Source organism: Salmo salar, chromosome 11, assembly GCF_965601325.2.
Source record: "Salmo salar chromosome 11, fSalSal1, whole genome shotgun sequence".
NCBI lineage: Eukaryota > Metazoa > Chordata > Actinopteri > Salmoniformes > Salmonidae > Salmo > Salmo salar.
This window is the reverse complement of record NC_138301.1, coordinates 106873357-106900970: the sequence shown is the minus strand read 5'-3', so window position 1 is coordinate 106900970 and position 27614 is coordinate 106873357. Positions and strand designations below refer to the sequence as shown.

Below are 27614 nucleotides of genomic sequence, written 5' to 3'. Positions count from 1 at the left end.
ATTTAGACCCCTTGACTTTTTCCACATTTTGTTATGTTACAGCCTTATTCTAAAATTGATAAGATAGTTTTCCCCCCCTCGTCAATCTACACACGATACCCTATAATGACAAAGTAAAAAATGTTTTTAATTTATTTATTCAAACAAAAAAAATGGAAATATCACATTTACAGAAGTATTCAGACTCTTTACTCAGTACTTTGTTGAAGCATCTTTGGCAGTGATTACAGCCTCGAGTTTTCTTAGGTATTACGCTACAAGCTTGGCACACCTGTATTTGCGGAGTTTCTTCCAATATTCTCTGCAGATCCTCGCAAGCTCTGTCAGGTTGGATGGGGAGCGTCGGGTGGACAGCTATTTTCAGGTCTATCCAGAGATGTTCGATCGGGTCCAGGCTCTGGCTGGGCTACTCAAGGGCATTCAGAGACTTGTCCCCAAGCCACTCCTGCGTTGTCTTGGCTGTGTGCTTAGGGTCGTTGTCCTGTTGGAAGGGGAACCTTCGCCCCAATCTGAGGTCCTGAGTGCTTTGGATCAGGTTTTCATCAAGGATCTCTCTGTACTTTTCTCCCTGCATCTTTCTCTAGATCCTGACTAGTCTCCCAGTCCCTGTCGCTTCCACCACCATGCTTCAACGTAGGGATGGTGCCAGGTTTCCACCAGACGTTCAGGCCAAAGAGGTTAATCTTAGTTTTATCAGAACAGAGATTCTTGTTTCTCATGGTCTGAGAGTCCTTTAGTGCCTTTTGGCAAACTCCAAGCGGGCTGTCATATGCCTTTTACTGATGGCTTCCGTCTGGCCACTCTACCATAAAAGCCTGATTGGTGGAGTGCTGCAGAGATGGTTGTCCTTCTGGAAGGTTCTCCCATCTCCACAGAGGAACTGGAGCTCTGTCAGAGTGACCATCGGGTTCTTGGTCACATCCCTGACCAAGGCTCTTCTCCCCCGATTGCTCAGTTCGGCCGGGTGGCCAGCTCCATGAAGAGTCTTGGTGGTTCCAAACTGATAGGAATGGCTCTACTGAACAAGGACAACCACGTCTACTTGCTGCTAGCATGACCGTGCAATTGGCGAAACACAAAGGCCACCATCATTTTTACAACGCATAACTCCATGATTTTTTGGATCAGACAGCAGGCTCAATCAACCAATGACATCATTCAATCATAATTCTGTAGGGAGACTGGGACAACACCCCAAATAGTGACTAGCAGTGAAGTTTCCCTTTGAACTGTTCAATGATCTCATTCCAAAATACCTTTTGCCTACCAAGGCTGATGGCATTGATACGGTCAAGATAGACACCTTCTAGTCTCCATGACAGTAGTCTCGCATTGTCATACCTTCAAAATCATGTCATTGTCATGCCTCCCTTGGAAGCCTCCCGTTTTAGGGAAGCCTGGTTCTCGACGAGGCTACCACGACAGTGATCTAATTTGCAGTGGCACCATTCATTACACTTTCGATTCACAATAGACAGCCCCCGACCAGTTAGTAGCCTTTATGGACTGATATCAACGTGAACGCCCTTACCAATAAACTGGATTTATCCAAAGGTCACAAACAGCTCTCTGAATTTAAGGATAAGAAGCTATATTCCAGCTAGCACGTACATTTCTGAGAACCATATGTTTCTTAGAGCTTGGTGAGAGTGTGGTTGTCCTATGATTATTTTCCATACAACCTTCCCACAACCTTTTGGGAATGATACAGGATAATTGCTTGGCTTTGGAACATTCTCAGCACATTTAAGGAACTTGACAAAAAAAATGTGAATAATATTGGTATTTCATTACTTTAAAGATGCACTATGCAGAAATCGCTTCGCCATTTCCTGGTTGCTAAAATTCTAATAGTTCTCCTAATTTCAGTTAATGTGACTGTCTGTCTGATCTGTTTCACCTGTCTTTGTGCTTGTCTCCACCCCCCTCCAGGTGTCGCCCATCTTCCCCATTATCCCCTGTGTATTTATACCTGTGTTCTCTGTTTGTCTGTTGCCAGTTGGTTTTGTTCGTTGAACCTACCAGCGTTTTCTTGTTTTTTTTCCGGCTTTGACCCTTCTGCCAGCCCTGACCTTGAGCCTGCCTGTCGTCCTGTACCTTTGCCCCACTAGTCGGGATTACCCGACCTCTGCCTGACCTGACCCTGAGCCTGCCTGCCATCCTGTACCTTTACCCCGTCTCTGGATTACCGACCTATACCTGACCTGACCCTGAGCCTGTCTGCCGTCCTGTACCTTTGCCCCTGTTGTTGTAATAAACATTGTTACTTCGACACAGTCTGCATCTGGGTCTTACCTTAAACGTGATGGAGACAAAACAAATAGTCATTGTGTAGAGAATAATTGTTCAATCTAAACCTCTGTGAAATATATTTTCCATAACCAAAAATATTGTATATTCAGCTGCTTGAAGTATGGTGTACAAAACCACGAGTAAAAGATGCAAAAACAAAACTTCAGAATGGGAAGCATAGAAAAAGCACACAAAACAGATATACTGCTTCTTAGACTTGCTTTCAACGGGAATTAAAGATCTATAACTCACATTTCTATGTGAATTATATTGAGTCGCCCAAAAACGTACATATTGTAGCTTTAACAGAACGTTTCCTAAAAGTTGGTTAATTTCAATGTTTGTAATGTTCTAGGAACTTTCTCCAACATGTTTGACACTGAGAATGTTCGCAAATAATTCAGAGAATGTTAAGAAAAAAGGTTCTGTGGGAATTTAAATACTTTTTATTTTACTTATTTAACTAGGCAAGTCAGTTAAGAACAAATTCTTATTTACAATGATGGCCTACCCCGGCCAAACCCTCTCCTAACACGGATGACGCTGGGCCTATTGTGCGCCCCGCCCTATGAGAATCCCAATCACGGCCGGTTGTGATACAGCCCGGGATCAAACTCGGGTCTGTAGTGACGCCTCTAGCACTGTGATGCAGTGCCTCAGACAACTGCGCCACTCAGGATCAAAACGTTTCCTCAGCATAACGTTTCCTGTAAGTTTTCTCATCCCACCGGGCACAGACGTCAATTTAACGTCTATTCCACGTTGGTTCAATTTCATCAATTTGATGTGGAAATTAAGAAAACTTTCCATAAAACCACAATAAAAATGTTGTAACGTTTAGAGAACTTTCTAAGAATTATTATCTCCAAATGTATACATTCCGTTCTCAGCATCAACAAAAGTCTCTCTATCCTCTATCTTGTTAAGTGTGTTATGGTGTGTTGGCCGCACCCACTAATTCGCCATATCTGATCTTAATAAGGGCTTGTTTCCTTTGACATGGGGTCTGCATGAATAGACTAAAATAAACAGCTTTGTATGCATAAAAAACTTGGCGTTCTAGCTCCTTCCTGGTGGTACATCGGACTAACTGCATGGATGGCAAACAGAAGGTTCAAAACTCACTGATAAAAAAACAACAAATAAAAAACAAATGTGTTTGCATGATTAATACCTCATGATTAATACCTCATGATTAATACCTCATGATTAATACCTCATGATTAATACCTCATGATTAATACCTCATGATTAATACCTCATGATTAATACCTAAGGAATCATGATTAATACCTCATGATTAATACCTCATGATTAATACCTCATGATTAATACCTCATGATTAATACCTAAGGAAATTCATTTCCATGTGTCCTATTTGTGCTTGGAGTTCAAAAAAGTGAACCCAAACTAAGCTAGCAGTGTTATTAAAAGTCTTATTGAAACATTCAGTGAATGTTTTAAGGAAGTTATTCAAAAACCTCCAAATAACCTAGAATTTACGTTCTCAGAGCGTTAATAAAACCTACCAGGAAAACGTTCAAGGAAACAGAGTAAAACATTCTCAGAACCTCCCTGTAGCCTAAAAATAAGTGTTCCTAAACAGGCTAAATGTTCACTTCTGTTCCCAAAATGTTTAAAAAACATTCAGTTTTACCGGTCAGGAAAGGCATGGCTTCCTCCCACAATCAATTGGAAACCAAAAACATATATTCCCAAATGTACTAGATCTATATTGTCTCTTAGTTGGGATGCAAAACAGAAAGCTCATGACCCACAGCTGAATAGTAAAGCAGAACATAATGTTCCTGCTGGTTTACATGCTGACCATTGACTTAAACAGCACAAATGTGACGTATAAGGTGTATTGTTCATTGATGGTCTTTATAGGATAATCAAGTGGTACCATCTCTGTAACATGCATGGATGGCTCAGATATGCTGGTTGATATGCCATGGAAATTGCCTGTGGGAATGGCAGATCTAAATGTCGTTATGCAAAGTCACTTGACCGCAGTGTTGATCTGAACACACAGTACTGTATATCAGGCGTGAATAATCCATATGAGTAGGCCTATAAAACCAAGAAACACACAGGCTCAGATTTCAAAGCTTCAGATAATCGGGGACCCGATCATTATGTGAAAGTGGAAACACAACAGTAGCCTAAAAATAAGAGCTGTGTGAGGTAGTGGGTTCATTGGGGATGATCACAATGCTCAGTCAGCAATTTCATTGCGTCAACCGAACTGTTTCTTATTTTGAACACATAAGACGAACGTGCACACGCACAAATACACACACCAACACACAAGCACGCTCTATTGTATCTCATTCATCATTTTAAGCCATCTGTCACATCATCTCTTCGCTTTCTCCCAATATACGTGAATTGTGTTGCAATTACAAACTGTTGTAATAGCTTCGCTACAACTGTTACACCAAAACTGCTCTAAGCTTACCTTGCAACCGAACATGAGGGAGAGAGTCCGGTTGCTGCAGATTACCTTACACTGACACATCACCGGTGAGAGGCACTTTAGATTCCTAACAGGCGGAGACATCTGTTCAACACCCATAGACCAGACCATACCCGTCCACCGCCAGATCAGCGACGCTGGAGAGGAGGGAGCGTTGAAGAACAGTAGTGGGTGCAGGTGACTAGGCTATCCACAGTTGGTATCCTACCCTGAAACGTGCTAAGCTACTCAACGCTGAAATCCGACGTTCAACTCCAAGCGCTTGTATGATCAGAAAATGTAACTTTCAGTTCGGGAACATTAGTTATGGATTGTAGCTTAGCCTATTAGCTCTAAGGTTTGCTTAGACCCTGGACAGATATTAAGGTTGAAATTCTGTTGTTCACCTCATGTTCCTTCTTTTCAAGTGTTACAAGAATACCATCATTCATGATTTGCACAAGTCTTCATCCACATCGGACTCTCCCTCTCTCTCTCTCTCTCTCTCTGTCTCTCTCTCCACCGTAAGGTTTGGATTTCATGCGCAATTATAATTGGAACGTGTAGTAGGCTCTGCATATGTGAATCAAGACAAAAGCAGTTATGTTATAGGCTCCCATGCGGACATAGGCTATCGATAATCACACGACATACACAATTATTTTTGGACGGCAGGTTATTTTTTATCAAAACATGCAAACATATAATCAATAAACAGTAAATGATTTACTATCATGAGCTGACGTTTCCACATCATAGTCCCCTCACACTGTCTGCTGTTCACGCTCACAACTCCGCAGCGATCATAGAAAACACATATGGTGTTAGAATAGCGCCCCCACATGTACACATTGAGAAGTGTCTGCTGGGAACTCTCCATGGTTCTGAAATGCGATTTTTTTTATTTCACCTTTATTTAACCAGGTAGGCCAGCTGAGAACAAGTTGTCATTTACAACTGCGACCTGGTAGTTGAATAAACCTTCAGCAGAGCAGTGGCCAGCGACACACTATTTTCAGCGTGCAAATGCAATCGCCTGTATATCAGCATGTGTCGGTATGTTTAACACTGAGACCTAAATCTAAAATAGAAACTTATGGTCAAACATGCAGAGACACATTCTCACACAAGGTCATCCAAAGTCTGTGTGTGGTTGTTTGGCAAAGCGTCCATATTCTATCCTCTCTCGAAGCGCATAGCAGAGGCCCAGCTAAAACACACCGGAAAGGCTATATGCCCTACCGGGATCTTCTGGCCCAGATTAGTATAGTATTCCCCCGCTTCACTTCAGCCCCCGCCCCCTCCCTCTCTCGCTCTCTCACACACACACACACACCACACACACACACACACACACACACACGCACACGCACACGCACACTTGCAAGTGTAGATGTCAATCTATGATAACAACTAGAAACACTGAGATTATCGGAATCAAGTGGTTCTCCTGAATATTAGACCGGTGTTATGGGCGGGGGGGGGGGGGGGGGGGGGGGGCTGGCTGACTGCGTCCACAAGGTGGAGCGAGAGAACCAGGTGGACTAAATATTGTGCATTCATCTCAGGACCGACTGCAGCGATGTGCTCCACGCTCTCGAATGACGTCAGTGTTAAATGGAACAGATGCGACCGTACGGTACGGTGTGTGTAGAGATAAAATACCTTTTTCATCTTATTCCAAAAACCTTGTCTCTCCCCCGTAATAAGAGGCAAGTAAGGTGTCAGGGACGTTACAATTAACATTTATGGGCTGTCGTTATTCGAAGAGGAAGTTCAACATTCGCAGTTTATAGCCTTTATATCCTGGATAAATTCCGTTTTATCCTGTAGCCTTGCATTCCAGAGAGACCACAGAGGTTCATAAACTAACAAATCAATTGTGTACACAGCCAAGTGACTCCACGCGGCTTTCATCCAATCATTACCAAACTATACATTTGAAAACCTTGCCTGGGAGCAAACACTTAGCACTGACAAAAATCAAATGTCTAAATCGAGAAAACTCACTGTAAATATTACGCTTTATAAAACGCTAAAACCATGTCATTATTTACCCACAAAGCCTATTGTCATATTGCTACAGCCTAAAATGGAATGGAACGAAGAAGAAAGTCAAAAAGAAGAACATGTAGAAAGTCAAATATATACAGTGTGTGTGTGTGTGTGTGTGTGTGTGTGTGTGTGTGTGTGTGTGTGTGTGTGTGTAGAGAGAGAGAGAGAGAGAGAGAGAGATAGAATCACACACTGTTTCACTCTGTTTCTGCATTATGCATCATTGTGTATATGACCAAGCACACTCTGCTTTGGAACCCTACAACATGGTTTCCACAACATGGTTTCCATGGATATTGTCTTCTAAAATAGAGCTTCTACCTTGGTTGTGGTACCAAACATTGGGGAGGCAGACAGATAAAAGACTCAGATGTTTCTGGACAAATGCAGGATGACAAACAGTGTGAAGATTTCATTGATAGATGTATACTGTTAAAAACTGCTTGTCACAACAGGTACACCCAAAGAAAATAATCTCACTGTCAGTGATTGTTAAATACATGTTCAAGAGAACATAGACATTATCCATACTAGAAGAAACTGGAGGCCTTCCAAACAATGTTATCCAAAACACTATAGCCTGCTTGAAGAGGCTCTCAATGATAGTGTTATGGTTATATACCATGATGTAGTCAATTTCTGGTGTCTTATATGTGAATGGCAGACTGTGTGGGCCCTAGCCTAGCTGCCAGTCACAGAAACCTGTATGTGGGGCTGGCCTACCCCTCAGTGGGTTCAGGCAGTATAGCTCTCTAGCTCTCACATCACATGGTGGGACCCTGTTTGGATATATGATCAATAATGTCAGGTTTTTTACATTTCACTTCTTAAAGAGGTGTCTGTTTAGTCATCAACACTCCCCCCCCCCCATATTCTAAACTACTGTCCACCACTGCTACATTGAAAGTTGGCATTGTGTAATAGTAAGTTTGACATCACACTGCTACATTGCGTATCAGTAATATTCATATCCCAGAAGTATATTGTGTAGTAGTGAAATTTACATCCCAACATTACATTGTGTAGTAGTGAACTACACATCCCAACGGTACATTGTGTAGTAGGGAACGACTAGTGCTGTAAAGTACTTAAGTAAAAATACTTTTTAAAGTACTACTTAAGTCGTTTTTTGGGGTATCTGTACTTTACTATTTATATTTTTGACAACTTTTACTTTTACTTCACTACATTCCTAAAGAAAATAATGTACTTTTTATTCCATATAGTTTCCCTGACACCCAAAAGTACATTTTGAATGCTTAGCAGGACAGAAAATGGTCCAATTCACACACTTATCAAGAGAACATCCTTGGTCATCCCTACTGCCTCCGATCTTGCGGACTCACTAAACACAAATGTTTAGTTTGTAAATGATGTCTGAGTGGTGGAGTGGGCCCCCGGCTGTCAAAGAAAATGTAGAATAAGGAAATTGTGCCATCTGGTTTGCTTAATATAAGGAATTTGATGTATAGCATTTACTTTTACTTTTTACTTTTACTCAAGTATGACAATTGACTATTTTTTCCATCACTGTACTTAAGTACATTTAAAACCAGATACTTTTAGACTTTTACTCAAGTAGTATTTTACTGGGTGACTTTCACTTTTACTTGAGTCATTTTCTATCAATGTATCTTTACTTTTACTCAAGTATGACAATTGAGTACTTTTTCCACCTCATTGCAATGGTACATTGTGTCGTAGGGAACTACACGTCCCAGCAGTGCATTGTGTAGTAGTGAACTACATATCCCAACAGTACATTGTGTAGTAGTGAACGACACATCCCAGCACTATATTATGTAGTAAGGAACTACACGTCCTAGCAGAACATTCTGTAATAGTGTCCTACACATGCCAGCAGAACATTGTGTAATAAAGAACTACACATCCCAACAATACATTGTGTAATAGTGAACTACACATCCCAGGAAAGCATTGTGGAGTAGTGAACTTCAAATCCAAGCAATGCATTGTGTAGCGGTGAGCTTCACATCCCAACACTGCACTGCATCTGGGTAACAAGCAAGAGAGAGGATACCCCACAAGAGCTAGAGTGTTTCCATGACAACATCTGCAGGGGGTGGGGATTCCCCGTCGAATAGTCCATTGGCTAGCTGGCTGGTGGTCAGGTTACCGGGTTCCTATGGTATGACTGCACATCCTCATGAACTATTACAGCCTCTTAGAGTGTACAGTCAGGCCATGGGTCTCCTCCTCTTCCTGCTGCTACACTGGCTGTCACTGGGTTCCACCTCACCTCATACACCTGTCCTGTGTGTTCTAGTCCCTCTCTCATGATTCCATGCGACTTGGGGTTGATTAAGGCACATCTTTATGTAACACGAGGGGATGTGATTTTAGTTAAGTGACGAAAGCATAATTGTAGGTAACAGTCAGTTACATGACTACTGCAATTTTGTTAGGTAAAGGTCAGATTAAAGCACCATATATTGTAGAGTTAACTCAAGAACAGCTCTACGTTAACAGCATAGAAACACAGCACAACTTGCAGATTGTCAGATATACAGGTGAAGTCAGAGGTTTACATACTCCTTAGCCAAATACATTTAAACTCAATTTTGCCCCCATGTACAGTTGCAAACTGCAGTCTGGCTTTTTTATGGCAGTTTTGGTACAGTGGCTTCTTCCTTGTTGAACAGCCTTTCAGGTTATGACAATATAGGATTCATTCTACTGTGAATATAGATACTTTTGTACCAGTTTCCTCAAGCATCTTCATAAGGTCCTTTGCTGTTGTTCTGGGATTGATTTGCACTTTTTGCACCAAAGTACGTTAATCTCTAGGAGACAGAACACATCTCCTTCATGAGTGGTATGACGGCTGCATGGTCCCATGGTGTATATACTTGTGTACTATTGTTTGTACAGATGAATGTGGTACCTTCAGGCATTTGGAAATTGCTCCCAAGAATGAACCAGACTTGTGGAGGTCTACCATTTTTTTTCTGAGGTCTTGGCTGATTTCTTTTCATTTTCCCATGATGTCAAGCAAAGAGTCACTGAGTTTGAAGGTAGGCCTTGAAATACATCCACAGGTACACCTCCAATTGACTCAAATTATGTCAATTAGCCTATCAGAAGCTTCTAAAGCCATGACATCATTTTCTGGAATGTTTAAAGGCACATTCAACTTAGTGTATGTAAACTTCTGACCCACTGGAATTGTGATACAGTGAATTATAAGTGAAATAATCTGTCTGTAAACAATTGTTGGAACAATTACTTGTGTCATGCACAAAGTAGATGTCCTAAACGACTTGCCAAAACTATAGTTTGTTAACAAGACATTTGTGGAGTGGTTGAAAAGCTAGTTTTAATGACTCCAACCTAAGTGTATGTAAACTTCCGACTTAAACTGTACATGATATGAAACCCAAGGAGCGGCACTATTTGAAAGCACCTGTTGAGAGGATGCTACCTTAGGGTACCTGATTGTCACGTCCTGACCAGTAAAAGAGGTTGTTTGTTATTGTAGTTTGGTCAGGGCGTGGCAGGGGGTGTTTGTTTAGAGTGTTTCGGGGTTTGTTGGGCTATGTTCTTTGTTAGTCTATTTCTATGTTAGTTCTAGTATGTCTATTTCTATGTGGTGTTTATTGGGTTGACCTTCAATTGGAAGCAGCTGCTCCACGTTGCTTCTAATTGAAGGTCCTATTTAAGAGGGGTGTTTTTTCTATGGGATTTGTGGGTAGTTATTTCCTGTTTTGTGTTCGTGCACCTGACAGGACTGTTTAGTGGCATTTGTTGTTTTGTATAGGTGTTTCTTTTTGTTTTCCTTCTTTAATAAAATAAGAAGATGAGTTTACATGTTCCCGCTGCGTTTTGGCCCAATCCCTACGACACCCGTGACACTGATGCTACAGATGTAGGATCTTAATTTGACTAGTATTGTCGTAGCAAAGTAATCCTGCAGCAACAACATTTGAACGTTTAGTCCATAATGTTGCTTGGTGGTTAAGCTATTAGCTGGACAAAAGTAGGCTACATGAAAAGTGCAATACTATTAATATAGAGATTCCCTAAAAACACGCCACTTTGATACAGCTATGATCGGAAGTGACTTTTTCGTAGCAGGTTAGAACAAATTACTCAGTAGGTTCGGAGAATTAACGTAGCAAGTTAGGAGAATGAGGTTAAGGTTTGGAAAATGTTTAGGGTTGGTGTTAGTGGAAATGCTCTCCTAACCTGCTACGAAAAATCCCTTCCAGTCGTAGCTGTAGCAAACTGGTGTGTTTTTAGGGAGTCCCGTTAATGTAACTGTGTGTTAATGTAGGTTTTAGTGTTAAAGCAGGACTCCTCATTTAGAGCATGCTACCTTGGCACCTCTTTTGAGATGATAAGTTCTGCAATCTTTGTAAGACTCGAAGACTGTTTCTCTGTTATTAGATTGAGAGGCGATGCGTGCTGAACGCAGAACGAGGGAGAGCTAGGTTTGTTGTTTTTAAACTTTTGAAAGTCTCAGAAAAAGTACTCTGTTGAAAAAGTTTGGTTACTAGCTACCTTTTGAATTCGGGTCCCGCAAAGTGGTTAGCATCTGTTGCTGGGACCGCCACTAGCTGTCCAGGGATCCTGCCAACCAAAAGTCTGAAGAGCTGCTTGGTGTAGCAGCTAGCCTAGCTGCTAACTAGCTATTAAGCTAGCAAGGTTTCCTGAAAACTTGAACACAGCCAGCGACACGGATAGCCCTTGTGGCTAGGACTGCGGATTGTCCTGGGCTTGTGGCTGTCTCAATCCCTGCTGTTTGTTGCTGTTTCCGGAACTACGTGCAGCACCAGCGTTAGCCTACGTCGCTACCATGACATACAAAACCAAAGCCTGTGGGAGTAACGGAAAGGACAGTGTTTCTCTATCACAGGTGAAGGAGCTTTTAAACAAACAAAAAGGTTTCTACAAGCAGTTGTTACAACAGGAAAATAGCTTCAGCTGTATATGTTCAGTTCGTCAAATTTCTGCCCTGCTACAGGTGGCCCGGTCAACTGCGAGTGCTGTTATTGTGAAGTGGAAACGTCTAGGAGCAACAATGGCTCAGGCGCGAAGTGGTAGGCCACACAAGCTCACAGAATGATACCAAAATCGTCTGTCCTCTGTTGTAACACTCACTACCGAGCTACAAACTGCCTCTTGAAACAATGTTAGCACAAGAACTGTTCGTAGGAAGCTTCATGAAATGGGTTTCCATGGCCGAGCAGCCGCACACAAGCCTAAGATTCGCAATGCCAACCGTCGGCTGGAATGGTGTAAAGCTTGCTGCCATTGGACTGTGGAGCAATGGAAACGCGTTCTCTGGAGTGATGAATCGCGCTTCACCATCTGGCAGTCCGATGGATGCCAGGAGAACGCTACCTGCCCCAATGCATAATGCCAACTGCAAAGTTTGGTGGAGGAGGATTAATGGTCTGGGGCTGTTTTTCATGGTTCGTGCTAAGCCCCTTAGTTCCAGTGAAGGGAAATCTTAACGCTACAGCCTACAATGACATTCTAGACGATTCTGTTTGGGGAAGGCCCTTTCCTGTTTCAGCATGACAATGACCCCATGCAGAAACGTGAGGTCCATACAGAAATGGTTTGTCGAGATCTGTTTGGAAGAACTTGGCTGGCTTGCACAGAACCCTGACCTCAACCCCATCGAACACCTTTGGGATGAATTGGAACCTCGACTGCGAGCCAGGCCTAATTGCCCAACATCAGTGCCCGACCTCACTAATGCTCTTGTGGCTGAATGGAAGCAAGTCCCTGCAGCAATGTTCCAACATCTAGTGGAAAGCCTTCCCAGAAGAGTTTAGGCTGTTATAGCAGCAAAGGGTGGACCAACTCCATATTAATTGCCCATGATTTTGGAATTAAATGTTCGACGAGCAGGTGTCCACATACTTTTGGTCATGTAGTGTATGTTTGCAATGCTTGATAATGTGTGTGATGTTAACATAGAGGTCTATTTTCTGGGTGACCTGAATATATACTGGTTTTCATCAAGCTATCCGCTCATGAGGAATCTGCTCACTGTAACCAGTGCCTGTTATCTGGCTCAGGTTATTAATCAACCTACCAGGGTGTTTAGAAACAGTACAGGAACTACAGTAAATCATCCACGTGTATTGATCAGATTTTTACCCATGCTGCAGAACTCTGCTCTAAAGTTATATCCATACCCATTGGATGTCCTGATCAGAATATAGTGGGCATATCTAGGAAAGCCAAAGTTCCAAAGGCTGGTCCTAAAATAGTGAATAATTGATCATACAAAACCTTTTGTACTGATTACTATGTTGAAGACACAAAAAATATGTTCTGGTCTGATGTGTGTAATGAGGAGCATCCAGACCATGCACTTATGAAATAGTTTCTTCCAGTTATTAAAACGCATGCACCTATTAAGAAACTGACTGCTAGAACTGTTAAAGCCCCGTGGATTGATTAAGAATTTAAACGTTTTATGGTTGAGAGGGATGAGGCAAAAGTACTGGTTTATAAGTCTGGCTGCACATCTGATCGGCAAACCTACTGTAAATTGAGAAATTGGTGACTAAACTGAACAAAAATGAATTATGATGGAAAAAAGGATGGAAAAAAGCTTTGGAATAGTTTAAATGAAATTATAGGCAGAAAGGCTAATTCCACTCTATCTTTCACTGAATCAGATGGCTCATTTGTCACAAAACCTTTGATGTTGCCAATTACTTGAATGACTATTTAATTGGCATAGTAGGCAAACTTAGGCATGAAATGCCAACAACAAACTGTGAGCCATCATATTCATTCATAAAATACCTAATAATGAAAGAAAAGCATTGTAATTTTGTAAAATAAGTTTGTGTGAAGTGGAACAATTATTGTTGCCCATCAATAATGAGAAACCTCCAGATAATGACAGCTTAGATGGAAAGCTACTGAGGATGGCAGCTGACTATATTGCCACTCCTATTTGTCATATTTTTAGTCTGGAGAAAAATGTTTGTCCTCAGACCTGGAGGGAAGCTAAAGTCATTCTGCTACCCAAGAGTGGTAAAGCCCCCTTTAATGGTTCTAACAGCCGACCAATCAGCTTGCTGCCAACTGTTAGCAAACGTAAGAAGAAATAATAACGACCAGATACAATGCTACTTCTCTGTAAACAAATTAACAACAGACTTTCAGCATGCTTATAAAGAAGAGCATTCTGCTGCTCTGGTCTTTATTTGACTCTTATTATTATAAATCCTGATGCTTAGCCACTTTACCCTGCCTTTGTGTACATATCTACCTCAAGTACCTCGTACCTCTGCACATTGATCTGGTACTGGTACTCCCTGGATATAGCTCCACATTGATCTGGTACTGGTACTCCCTGGATATAGCTCCACATTGATCTGGAACTGGTACTCCCTGTATATAGCTCCACATTGATCTGGTACTCCCTGTATATAGCTCCACATTGATCTGGTACAGGTACTCCCTGTATATAGCGCCACATAGATCTGGTACTGGTACTCCCTGTATATAGCTCCACATTGATCTGGTACTGGTACTCCCTGTATATAGCTCCACATTGATCTGGTACTGGTACTCCCTGTATATAGCTCCACATTGATTTGGTACTGGTACTCCCTGTATATAGCTCCACATTGATCTGGTACTGGTACTCTCTGTATATAGCTCCACATTGATTTGGTACTGGTACTGGTACTCCCTGTATATAGCTCCACATTGATTTGGTACTGATACTCCCTGTATATAGCTCCACATTGATCTGGTACTGGTACTCCCTGTATATAGCTCCACATTGATCTGGTACTGGTACTCCCTGTATATAGCTCCACATTGATCTGGTACTGGTACTCCCTGTATATAGCTCCACATTGATCTGGTGCTGGTACTCCCTGTATATAGCTCCACATTGATCTGGTACTCCCTGTATATATCTCCACATTGATCTGGTACTCCCTGTATATAGCTCCACATTGATCTGGTACTGGTACTCCCTGTATATAGCTCCACATTGATCTGGTACTCCCTGTATATAGCTCCACATTGATCTGGTACTCCCTGTATATAGCTCCACATTGATCTGGTACTGGTACTCCCTGTATATAGCTCCACATTGATCTGGTACTGGTACTCCCTGTATATAGCTCCACATTGATCTGGTACTGGTACTCCCTGTATGTAGCTCCACATTGATCTGGTACTGGTACTCCCTGTATATAGCTCCACATTGATCTGGTACTGGTACTCCCTGTATATAGCTCCACATTGATCTGGTACTGGTACTCCCTGTATATAGCTCCACATTGATCTGGTACTGGTACTCCCTGTATATAGCTCCACATTGATCTGGTACTGGTACTCCCTGTATATAGCTCCACATTGATCTGGTACTGGTACTCCCTGTATGTAGCTCCACATTGATCTGGTGCTGGTACTCCCTGTATATAGCTCCACATTGATCTGGTACTGGTACTCTCTGTATATAGCTCCACATTGATCTGGTACTGGTACTCCCTGTATATAGCTCCACATTGATATGGTACTGGTACTCCCTGTATATAGCTCCACATTGATCTGGTGCTGGTACTCCCTGTATATAGCTCCACATTGATTTGGTACTGATACTCCCTGTATATAGCTCCACATTGATTTGGTACTGGTACTGGTACTCCCTGTATATAGCTCCACATTGATCTGGTACTGGTACTCTCTGTATATAGCTCCACATTGATTTGGTACTGGTACTGGTACTCCCTGTATATAGCTCCACATTGATTTGGTACTGATACTCCCTGTATATAGCTCCACATTGATCTGGTACTGGTACTCCCTGTATATAGCTCCACATTGATCTGGTACTGGTACTCCCTGTATATAGCTCCACATTGATCTGGTACTGGTACTCCCTGTATATAGCTCCACATTGATCTGGTGCTGGTACTCCCTGTATATAGCTCCACATTGATCTGGTACTCCCTGTATATATCTCCACATTGATCTGGTACTCCCTGTATATAGCTCCACATTGATCTGGTACTGGTACTCCCTGTATATAGCTCCACATTGATCTGGTACTCCCTGTATATAGCTCCACATTGATCTGGTACTCCCTGTATATAGCTCCACATTGATCTGGTACTGGTACTTCCTGTATATAGCTCCACATTGATCTGGTACTGGTACTCCCTGTATATAGCTCCACATTGATCTGGTACTGGTACTCCCTGTATATAGCTCCACATTGATCTGGTACTGGTACTCCCTGTATATAGCTCCACATTGATCTGGTACTGGTACTCCCTGTATATAGCTCCACATTGATCTGGTACTGGTACTCCCTGTATGTAGCTCCACATTGATCTGGTGCTGGTACTCCCTGTATATAGCTCCACATTGATCTGGTACTGGTACTCCCTGTATATAGCTCCACATTGATCTGGTACTGGTACTCCCTGTATATAGCTCCACATTGATCTGGTACTGGTACTCCCTGTATATAGCTCCACATTGATCTGGTACTGGTACTCCCTGTATATAGCTCCACATTGATCTGGTACTGGTACTCCCTGTATGTAGCTCCACATTGATCTGGTGCTGGTACTCCCTGTATATAGCTCCACATTGATCTGGTACTGGTACTCTCTGTATATAGCTCCACATTGATCTGGTACTGGTACTCCCTGTATATAGCTCCACATTGATATGGTACTGGTACTCCCTGTATATAGCTCCACATTGATCTGGTGCTGGTACTCCCTGTATATAGCTCCACATTGATTTGGTACTGATACTCCCTGTATATAGCTCCACATTGATTTGGTACTGGTACTGGTACTCCCTGTATATAGCTCCACATTGATTTGGTACTGATACTCCCTGTATATAGTTCCACATTGATCTGGTACTGGTACTCCCTGTATATAGCTCCACATTGATTTGGTACTGATACTCCCTGTATATAGCTCCACATTGATTTGGTACTGGTACTGGTACTCCCTGTATATAGCTCCACATTGATTTGGTACTGATACTCCCTGTATATAGCTCCACATTGATCTGGTACTGGTACTCCCTGTATATAGCTCCACATTGATCTGGTGCTGGTACTCCCTGTATATAGCTCCACATTGATCTGGTACTGGTACTCCCTGTGTATAGCTCCACATTGATCTGGTGCTGGTACTCCCTGTATATAGCTCCACATTGATCTGGTACTGGTACTCCCTGTATATAGCTCCACATTGATCTGGTACTCCCTGTATATAGCTCCACATTGATCTGGTACTCCCTGTATATAGCTCCACATTGATCTGGTACTGGTACTTCCTGTATATAGCTCCACATTGATCTGGTACTGGTACTCCCTGTATATAGCTCCACATTGATCTGGTACTGGTACTCCCTGTATGTAGCTCCACATTGATCTGGTGCTGGTACTCCCTGTATATAGCTCCACATTGATCTGGTACTGGTACTCCCTGTATATAGCTCCACATTGATCTGGTGCTGGTACTCCCTGTACATAGCTCCACATTGATCTGGTGCTGGTACTCCCTGTATATAGCTCCACATTGATCTGGTACTGGTACTCCCTGTATATAGCTCCACATTGATCTGGTACTCCCTGTATATAGCTCCACATTGATCTGGTACTCCCTGTATATAGCTCCACATTGATCTGGTACTGGTACTCCCTGTATATAGCTCCACATTGATCTGGTACTGGTACTCTCTGTATATAGCTCCACATTGATCTGGTACTGGTACTCCCTGTATATAGCTCCACATTGATCTGGTACTGGTACTCCCTGTATATAGCTCCACATTGATCTGGTACTGGTACTCCCTGTATATAGCTCCACATTGATCTGGTACTGGTTCTCCCTGTATATAGCTCCACATTGATCTGGTACTGGTACTCCCTGTATATAGCTCCACATTGATCTGGTACTGGTACTCCCTGTATATAGCTCCACATTGATCTGGTACTGGTACTCCCTGTATATAGCTCCACATTGATCTGGTACTGGTACTCCCTGTATATAGCTCCATTCTTGTGTATTTTACTGTATTCCTCTTGTGTTACTATTATATGATTATTTTTAAACTCTGCATTGTTGGAAAGGGCTCATAAGCAAGCATTTCACAGTAAAGTCTACACCAGTTGTATTCAGCGCATGTGAGAAATCCAATTTGACTTGATTTGATTTACTGCACTGACACAAATGACTGATGATTGGTTGAGAGAAATTGATAATAAGAACATTGTGGGAGCTGTACTGTTAGATTTCAGTGCAGCCTTTGATATTATTGACCATAACCAATTGTTGAAAAAACATATGTGTTAGGGCTTTTCAACATCTGCCATATCGTGGATTCAGAAATATCTATCTAATAGAACACAGAGGATTTTCTTTAATGGAAGCTTCTCTAATGTTAAACTGTGTAGTGTACCGCAGGGCAGTTCTCTTGGCCCTCTACTCTTTTATATTTTTACTACTGACTTAACACTGGTATTAAACAAAGTATGTGTGTCATTTAAAGGTTTTTATCACAAAACCTTTAAATGTATGTAGTTCTGTCTTTGAGCTGTTCTTGTCTATTAATGTTCTGTATTATGTCATGTTTTATGTTCTGTGTGGACCCCAGGAAGAGTAGCTGTTGCTTTCGCAACAGCAATTGGGGATCCTCATAAAATACCAAATATAGAGTTTTCAGTGAATTTATGTAAATCAAAAAGCTTGTCTGCATTTCCTGCAGTGCAGGGAAATTCTCAGCAACAAAGGAGTGATCAAATTAAGATCCTACATCTGTACCTGTTGAAGGCCTACAGCAACAGTGTTGGACAACATGAAAAGGAAAAACCTTGTCAGGGACCCACAGGACTGAACATTTTTGTTCCAGCTCAACAAGTACACCTGATTCACTCCTAATCAAAGACTTAGTAATTTGACTAGCTGAATCAGGTGTGCTATAGTGGTGGGCTGGAACAATATAGTCCAAGCGTGGGGGTCTCTAATATATTGATTGGTAAACACTAACATTACAGGAAAAGATCACAGCAGATCTGCACATATTTTTCCTCTGTGTCAGGAATTCTACCAAACAGTGGGAAAGCCAGAGACCTGTTGCCTCTTTAAAGGCACAGTAAACAAGAAGGTTGGTCACTTAAGACAGGGGTTGTATATACGTGACCCTTTTTGAAAACATATGTTCTTTCTGTATTTACATGTAAAATGTTGGTTCTTCTGTACGTGAATTACATCCACATTGAATAATTTATTTAACAATGACCTGATATACATTTCACCTTGTTTCAACACCCTGAGACACAACAAACACAGTGAGACTGTTACACACCACCTCGAGACACAACAAACACAGTGAGACTGTTACACACCACCCCGAGACACAACAAACACAGTGAGACTGTTACACACCACCCTGAGACACAACAAACACAGTGAGACTGTTACACACCACCCCGAGACACAACAAACACAGTGAGACTGTTACACACCACCCCGAGACACAACAAACACAGTGAGACTGTTACACACCACCCTGAGACACAACAAACACAGTGAGACTGTTACACACCACCCTGAGACACAACAAACACAGTGAGACTGTTACACACCACCCTGAGACACAACAAACACAGAGAGACTGTTACACACCACCCAGAGACACAACAAACACAGTGAGACTGTCACACACCACCCCGAGACACAACAAACACAGTGAGACTGTTACACACCACCCTGAGACACAACAAACACAGTGAGACTGTTACACACCACCCTGAGACACAACAAACACAGTAAGACTGTTACACACCACCCCGAGACACAACAAACACAGTGAGACTGTTACACACCACCCCGAGACACAACAAACACAGTGAGACTGTTACACACCACCCTGAGACACAACAAACACAGTGAGACTGTCACACACCACCCTGAGACACAACAAACACAGTGAGACTGTTACACACCACCCCGAGACACAACAAACACAGTGAGACTGTCACATGTGCACGCACGAACGCACACACGCACACACACACACGCACGCACACCCACACACACAATAATGGCCAGACAGCTCAGGCCCTGTTTATGTCCACTCAGTAACTAAGCCTGGGGGAGACCTGAGCTACCAGTAACCAATCAACGCTCTCATGTTCCCATTTGTGTACTTACACACATACACACATACTGTACGTACAAACACTATATATACACACTCATACTATACAAACACGATACACACACACACACTGTACAGAGAAACAACCTTCCAATCGCACCCAAATAAATATAATCTACCACAAAACCAGAGGAGGAATATACTCCTGTCTTCAACAAGTCCACTAGAACCACTCTCTATACGCACTTACCCCGACACATACACAGCACATATACCAGGCCACGTACAGACGCTGATTCAACCCACCCTCCCATACACACACACATACGTACATGACTGCATAACTATAAATCTAAGAAACACACCCAAACACAGCACGCACAACATACGACAAAAACAGAGCTTTTACCTCCAGCTCCTATTGGTGCTGAGCTATAGGTGACCAGGCAGACAGACCTACAGACAGACCGACATACATTCAGACAGACAGATTGACCACCGTTCCCACAGCAACTACCACTCATCAACAACACTTTGACCCGACATGCCAGACACAGACGGAGAGATGAATGAGGGGTAATACCGAAAGACACAGGTAAATCTACCTACCACACACGAGCAGAGCGAAGGGAGCTTGTTGCGGCCCTTCATGAGCGAGACACACAGAAAAACAGCCTCTCAGACGCCCGTAGTAAAGGAGGAAAGGAGGGATGGAGGAACAGAAAGAGAGAGAGAGCGATGGGAGACTGTGAATGGGCTGGGGGAATAAAAAAGAGACGGGGAGGGGAAAAGAGGGAGGGGGAAGGGGGTTATCGTAGCAGATGAGGAGAGAGAGTTTTTCCTGGAAGCCAGAGTTGGTGTTGGCTACGTCTCAGTGTTAAGTCTAGGGTTTGAACAGAGAGAGCTGGTTGACTGATCCAGCCGTGACTCACTAAATATGTTCGTCACAGCCAGTGAGAGAGGGAGGGGAGAGAGGGAGAGAGAGAGAGGGAGGGGAGAGAGGGAGAGAGAGAGAGGGAGGGGAGAGAGGGAGAGAGAGAGAGGGATTGAGAGCGAGGGAGAGAGGGAGGAAGAGAAAGAAGGAGAGAGCAAGAGAGAAGGAAAGAGGAAGAGAGAGTGAAACAGAGAGAGAAGGAGAGAGGAAGAGTGAGTGTAGACCTCACCTACGCTTTTTGCATGTATTTTCTGCTCTTCCCTTCAAACATACAGTACTGTTCATAGCCCCTCAATCCCTCCACTCCTCTCCCTACCTCTGCCCCTCCCTCCCTCCCCTCCCCTCTCCTCTCTCTCTCTCCTTCCTCCTCCCTCTCTTTCTTCCTCCCTCCCTCCCTTCCTCCCTCATCCCTCCACCGCTCTCCCTCCTCACTCTCTCCCTTTCTCTCTCTCTGTCCCTCTCTCTCACATACCTTCCCCTTCATTTCCTCATTTGGATTCCTCCTATATGACTCAGGTCAGTGGAGGAACAAGGTATTGGACTGTGATATCATTGCAGCTTTAAACAAAATCTATGTTCAAATTTGGACTAGCATTGAATTCAACCAAAATATTTGTCATTTCAGACAAGCCCTGTGCATGGTCATTTAGGAGGTTGATTTGCCTGAGCCCAGCCCTATCTGGGTTATAGCATCCATCCACACCTGCCCACTATGGATTCATGTGAGTGGATGTGGCCACAGAGCATGTAACACTAATACCAGGTGTAAACAGGGTAAAGGTCTGTGTGCTAGCTCAGAGCCAACTACATTCATACCACAGCTACATAATATTATGTTATTTTCAGTCTGTTCAGAGCAGTGGCATGTATTCATGGATGCCAAGGGAAGCCAGGCTTCTCCCAAGGCTTCTTTTTTTTTAAACTTATACAATTATTTATCTTTTGTCTCTCTGTGTTTCAAAATGCTCCTTCAATTTGCAAGAGGCTGCATGTATCTCACTGGTGAAAGCATCCGACCGAGCGAACAGGGAAGCCCGCTTGGATTTTGGTGTCACTCCTATCAAATCACATTGAGAGCACGTCATTGACAGAAACAACTTCAATTGATGCATCTCGTTATGTTGTTGTCCTCCGGTGGTTAGCTAAAGTTGTCCCTATCCTAAATGATCCATGGATGGAGATAGGGATTCGGCTACAATGGCAATTCTGATCCAACCATTAATTCACACATTGTTGTGCCCCTGGCCTGAGAGGATGGAAGTTCAATATATAGCTAGATGTAGAAGGCTAATGTTAACTAGCTAACGTTGCCCATGAATGGAAGTTAGGCTAGCGAGCAAGCATTTTAGCCAGGTAGCCTAGGACAACAAAAACTAAAAGTGTGTACTGTATGACAGGGTGATAGACCGTTTCATCAACATGAAAGAAGGGAGGATGGCATTGGTGTTTCTCTACAAGTAGGGTGAGTAAACATGTTTTTCTACTTGCAGAAACACACACACACACACACACACACACACACACACACACACACACACACACACACACACACACCACACACACACACGCAGAAATCAGAACCATGGACAGCCACATCATATTTAGCTTACGTTGATTGGACTAAATTGTGTTTGGTATCTTTTAGTTGTCACTGTATTAGACTAAGCAGTGGTGATTTAATGATGTTGAAATGTTGAAGTGGAAATGGTGCTGGAATAGTGGAGGTAGCTCCTGTTTTCTTTGTGACTTGCTGTAACTCTCTGTGGTTCTAAATCAATAGTTGTTTAGTGAGCTGAAAAATCCAGACACAGTAACTTGCTTGGTCATGCTGTAGGTCATGTAACTGTCTGTTACATGCAGTATACTTTGTGGACTTCACTGGACAGAGGTTGCTCTCCGGTTTTGTGATAAAACAAAGGTGTGGTTGAATTTATTCTGCCACTGTGTCTTCTTATTGTCTCAGCCTTTAGGCCTATATATATCATGGTCGCAAGGCATATTCATTAACAGGTTATCGAGCAAACAATGCAATTATCACAACACATAGGTTGTAATATGGCTTTTTTCCTAGCTTCCCCAGTGATTTTACCCACGCACCACTACTGGTTCAGAGAGAGTGTAAACAGAGGGAAAACAGCACTGACCACACGAGACTAGGCCCCATTGAACTGGGTTGCTGCATATATTTTGACAGCAGCAGAGGTTGGACTGAGAGCCCAATTGTATTAGATAGAGGGTATTTGAACTAGAACGTTCTGTATCTATGATTAAAGCAATCTAACAGCCATATAGTCATTTTCATTGACACAGTACTCAACAAATGTATAACACAGAACATCTACATTATATACAACGAGTGAATACTACGTTACCATGTAAAAAGTGTTCATTTCCTATTCTCTGCTACCGCCTACGCCGATGTCACCCTCCTACCTGCACACTCCGGGTTTCATATCATCAACACTCATCAACAACATGTCTCACTCCGTGCTCGTGCTCTCTCTCCCTCGCTCTCTCATCACTCTCTCTCTCTCTCTACCCCGTCCTCTTTCGCTCTCTTGGTCTCTCAGCCCCTCTCTCATTTCTCCTTCCCTCGCCTTTCATATCTTCTCTCTCTATGATACCCCTGCCATGTTGTCATGGCAACAAACGGGCCCTTGATAGCTTGGTTGCTAAGCAACTGACATCACCCATAAGAGGAACATGAAGATACAGAGTCAGAGACAAACAAACCACTCAAATGTGTATGTGTGTGTGTGTGCGCGCGCGCACGCCATCCCGCGCGAGCACATGTGTATGTTTGTGCCTTCATACAATCAGTTAATTGATCTGTCATGTTTTCTCTCTATTCAGTCCTGCCTGTGACAGATATAGAGGTAGCAGTTTATGCCATTAACACTAGAGAGCACGTCATCGACATCAAAGACTTAGGCATTCAGAGGAGCCGTGTTTTTGGAATGCAGCAGGTTAAGCCGAACCGTTTTTCCCGACCAGAATTTCAGATTAACAGCGCAGGGAAAACAGTCATTGTTCACAAACCACTAGGCTAATGCAGGAGTCATATTCATTGTCATTCTCTCTACTGATTCCTTATTTTTCAGTGGTCTCATCCCATGACGAGAACGCATAATGGTTGAAAAACGACAGACGCTACGCGAATTAGGATCTAGGCTATTGTACAGGAATATAATGAATTCAATGACGTAAAATTAGTAATGAAGCAGTAGAAATAGTGTCCCTGGGCTAAATTCCCATTTTCTTGCACTTATACATCATGCCACAAGGTGTCAGCCTACTCTATGTTGAAGAGTACGATAAGAGCACTGTCATAGTATCTGATGCATTCACAAGGCTAATAATACCTCTGACACTCCTATAGGAGACATCATGGCCATCTTTATACAGTATGGGATCAAAGGAATGTCTTGTATGGATCCCACCGTCGCCCTTGACACCAAATGCATTATTTTATACCAGTCTTTTCTTTTCTGAGATGTCTCTAGCCATCCATCCAGTCAGCCAGTCAGCCTGCCAGCCAGCCAGCCACAGCCAGGTATTCAGCAGTGTTACTAGCCAGGCATTAAGCAGTGTTACCAACCAGCCATTCAGCAGTGTTACCAGCCAGGCATTAAGCAGTGTTACCAACCAGCCATTCAGCAGTGTTACCAGCCAGCAATCCAGCAGTGTTACCAGCCAGCCATTCAGCAGTGTTACCAGCCAGCCATTCAGCAGTGTTACCAGATAGCCATTCAGCAGTGTTACTAGCCAGCCATCCAGCAGTGTTACCAGATAGCCATTCAGCAGTGTTACCAGCCAGCCAGTCAGCAGTGTTACCAGCCAGCCATTCAGCAGTGTTACCAGAGGCCAGCAGGCCAGCGGCTCCAGCAGTGTTACCAGCCGGCAGCCGCAGTGTCCAGCAGGCTCGCGTGTACCAGCCAGCCATTCAGCTAGTGTTACCAGCCAGCCAGTCAGCAGTGTTACCAGCCAGCCATTCAGCAGTGTTACCAGATAGGCATTCAGCAGTGTTACCAGACAGGCATCCAGCAGTGTTACCAGCCAGGCATTCAGCAGTGTTACCAGACAGGCATCCAGCAGTGTTACCAGACAGGCATTCAGCAGTGTTACCAGCCAGCCATTCAGCAGTGTTACCAGCCAGCCATTCAGCAGTGTTACCAGATAGGCATTCAGCAGTGTTACCAGCCAGCCATTCAGCAGTGTTACCAACCAGCCATTCAGCAGTGTTACCAGCCAGCCATTCAGCAGTGTTACCAGCCAGCCATTCAGCAGTGTTACCAGATAGGCATTCAGCAGTGTTACCAGCCAGCCATTCAGCAGTGTTACCAGATAGGCATTCAGCAGTGTTACCAGCCAGGCATCCAGCAGGGTTACCAGCCAGGCATTCAGCAGTGTTACCAGAAAGGCATCCAGCAGTGTTACCAGCCAGCCATTCAGCAGTGTTACCAGACAGCCATCCAGCAGTGTTACCAGCCAGCCATTCAGCAGTGTTACCAGAAAGGCATCCAGCAGTGTTACCAGCCAGCCATCCAGCAGTGTTACCAGACAGCCATCCAGCAGTGTTACCAGACAGCCATCCAGCAGGGTTACCAGCCAGGCATCCAGCAGTGTTACCAGACAGGCATCCAGCAGTGTTACCAGACAGGCATCCAGCAGGGTTACCAGCCAGCCATTCAGCAGTGTTACCAGCCAGCCATTCAACAGTGTTACCAGCCAGCCATTCAGCAGTGTTACCAGATAGGCATTCAGCAGTGTTACCAGCCAGCCATTCATGCAGTGTTACCAGATAGGCATTCAGCAGTGTTACCAGCCAGCCATTCAGCAGTGTTACCAGCCAGCCATCCAGCAGTGTTACCAGCCAGCCATTCAGCAGTGTTACCAGCCAGCCATTCAGCAGTGTTACCAGACAGGCATCCAGCAGTGTTACCAGACAGCCATCCAGCAGTGTTACCAGACAGGCATCCAGCAGGGTTACCAGCCAGGCATCCAACAGTGTTACCAGCCAGCCATTCAGCAGTGTTACCAGCCAGCCATTCAGCAATGTTACCAGATAGGCATTCAGCAGTGTTACCAGCCAGCCATTCAGCAGTGTTACCAGATAGGCTTTCAGCAGTGTTACCAGCCAGCCATTCAGCAGTGTTACCAGATAAGCATCCAGCAGTGTTACTAGCCAGCCATTCAGCAGTGTTACCAGCCAGCCATTCAGCAGAGTTACCAGCCAGCCATTCAGCAGTGTTACCAGCCAGCCATTCAGCAGTGTTACCAGATAGGCATTCAGCAGTGTTACCAGCCAGCCATTCAGCAGTGTTACCAGCCAGCCATTGCAGCATTGTTTACCAGACAGGCATTCAGCAGAGTTACCAGACAGCCATCCAGCAGTGTTACCAGCCAGCCATTCAGCAGTGTTACCAGCCAGCCATTCAGCAGTGTTACCAGACAGGCATTCAGCAGAGTTACCAGACAGCCATCCAGCAGTGTTACCAGCCAGCCATTCAGCAGTGTTACCAGACAGGCATTCAGCAGAGTTACCAGACAGCCATCCAGCAGTGTTACCAGCCAGCCATTCAGCAGTGTTACCAGCCAGCCATTCAGCAGTGTTACCAGACAGGCATTCAGCAGAGTTACCAGACAGCCATCCAGCAGTGTTACCAGCCAGCCATTCAGCAGTGTTACCAGCCAGCCATTCAGCAGTGTTACCAGACAGGCATTCAGCAGAGTTACCAGATAAGCATCCAGCAGTGTTACTAGCCAGCCATTCAGCAGTGTTACCAGCCAGCCATTCAGCAGAGTTACCAGCCAGCCATTCAGCAGTTTTACCAGCCAGCCATTCAGCAGTGTTACCAGATAGGCATTCAGCAGTGTTACCAGACAGGCATCCAGCGGTGTTACCAGCCAGGCATCCAGCAGTGTTACCAGACAGGCATTCAGCAGTGTTACCAGCCAGCCATTCAGCAGTGTTACCAGCCAGCCAGTCAGCAGTGTTACCAGCCAGCCATTCAGCAGTGTTACCAGATAGGCATTCAGCAGTCTTACCAGACAGGCATCCAGCAGTGTTACCAGCCAGGCATTCAGCAGTGTTACCAGACCAGGCCATTCAGCAGTGTTACCAGCCAGCCATTCAGCAGTGTTACCAGCCAGCCATTCAGCAGTGTTACCAGATAGGCATTCAGCAGTGTTACCAGCCAGCCATTCAGCAGTGTTACCAACCAGCCATTCAGCAGTGTTACCAGCCAGCCATTCAGCAGTGTTACCAGCCAGCCATTCAGCAGTGTTACCAGATAGGCATTCAGCAGTGTTACCAGCCAGCCATTCAGCAGTGTTACCAGATAGGCATTCAGCAGTGTTACCAGCCAGGCATCCAGCAGGGTTACCAGCCAGGCATTCAGCAGTGTTACCAGAAAGGCATCCAGCAGTGTTACCAGCCAGCCATTCAGCAGTGTTACCAGACAGCCATCCAGCAGTGTTACCAGCCAGCCATTCAGCAGTGTTACCAGACAGGCATCCAGCAGTGTTACCAGACAGCCATCCAGCAGTGTTACCAGCCAGCCATTCAGCAGTGTTACCAGACAGGCATTCAGCAGTGTTACCAGACAGCCATCCAGCAGTGTTACCAGCCAGCCATTCAGCAGTGTTACCAGCCAGCCATTCAGCAGTGTTACCAGACAGGCATTCAGCAGTGTTACCAGCCAGCCATCCAGCAGTGTTACCAGCCAGGCATTC

At 44.0% G+C, this 27614-nt stretch overlaps 1 protein-coding gene across 3 annotated transcripts in view; it reads right to left on the bottom strand.

The window, feature by feature from the left end:
- dlg4a (discs, large homolog 4a (Drosophila)) overlaps positions 1 to 27614 on the bottom strand; it is a 143710-nt gene that overhangs the window by 97582 nt on the left and 18514 nt on the right. For 2 of the 3 annotated variants that reach the window (XM_082958244.1, XM_082958245.1), the window contains exon 1: positions 20555 to 20907. The exons of the other annotated variant lie outside the window; for it this stretch is intronic. In XM_082958244.1, coding sequence (XP_082814370.1) covers positions 20555 to 20596 — 42 coding nt within the window. In that variant the 5' untranslated portion in view covers positions 20597 to 20907. Of the gene's footprint in view, positions 1 to 20554; positions 20908 to 27614 lie in introns of those variants that run through there. 3 annotated transcript variants of the gene reach the window in all.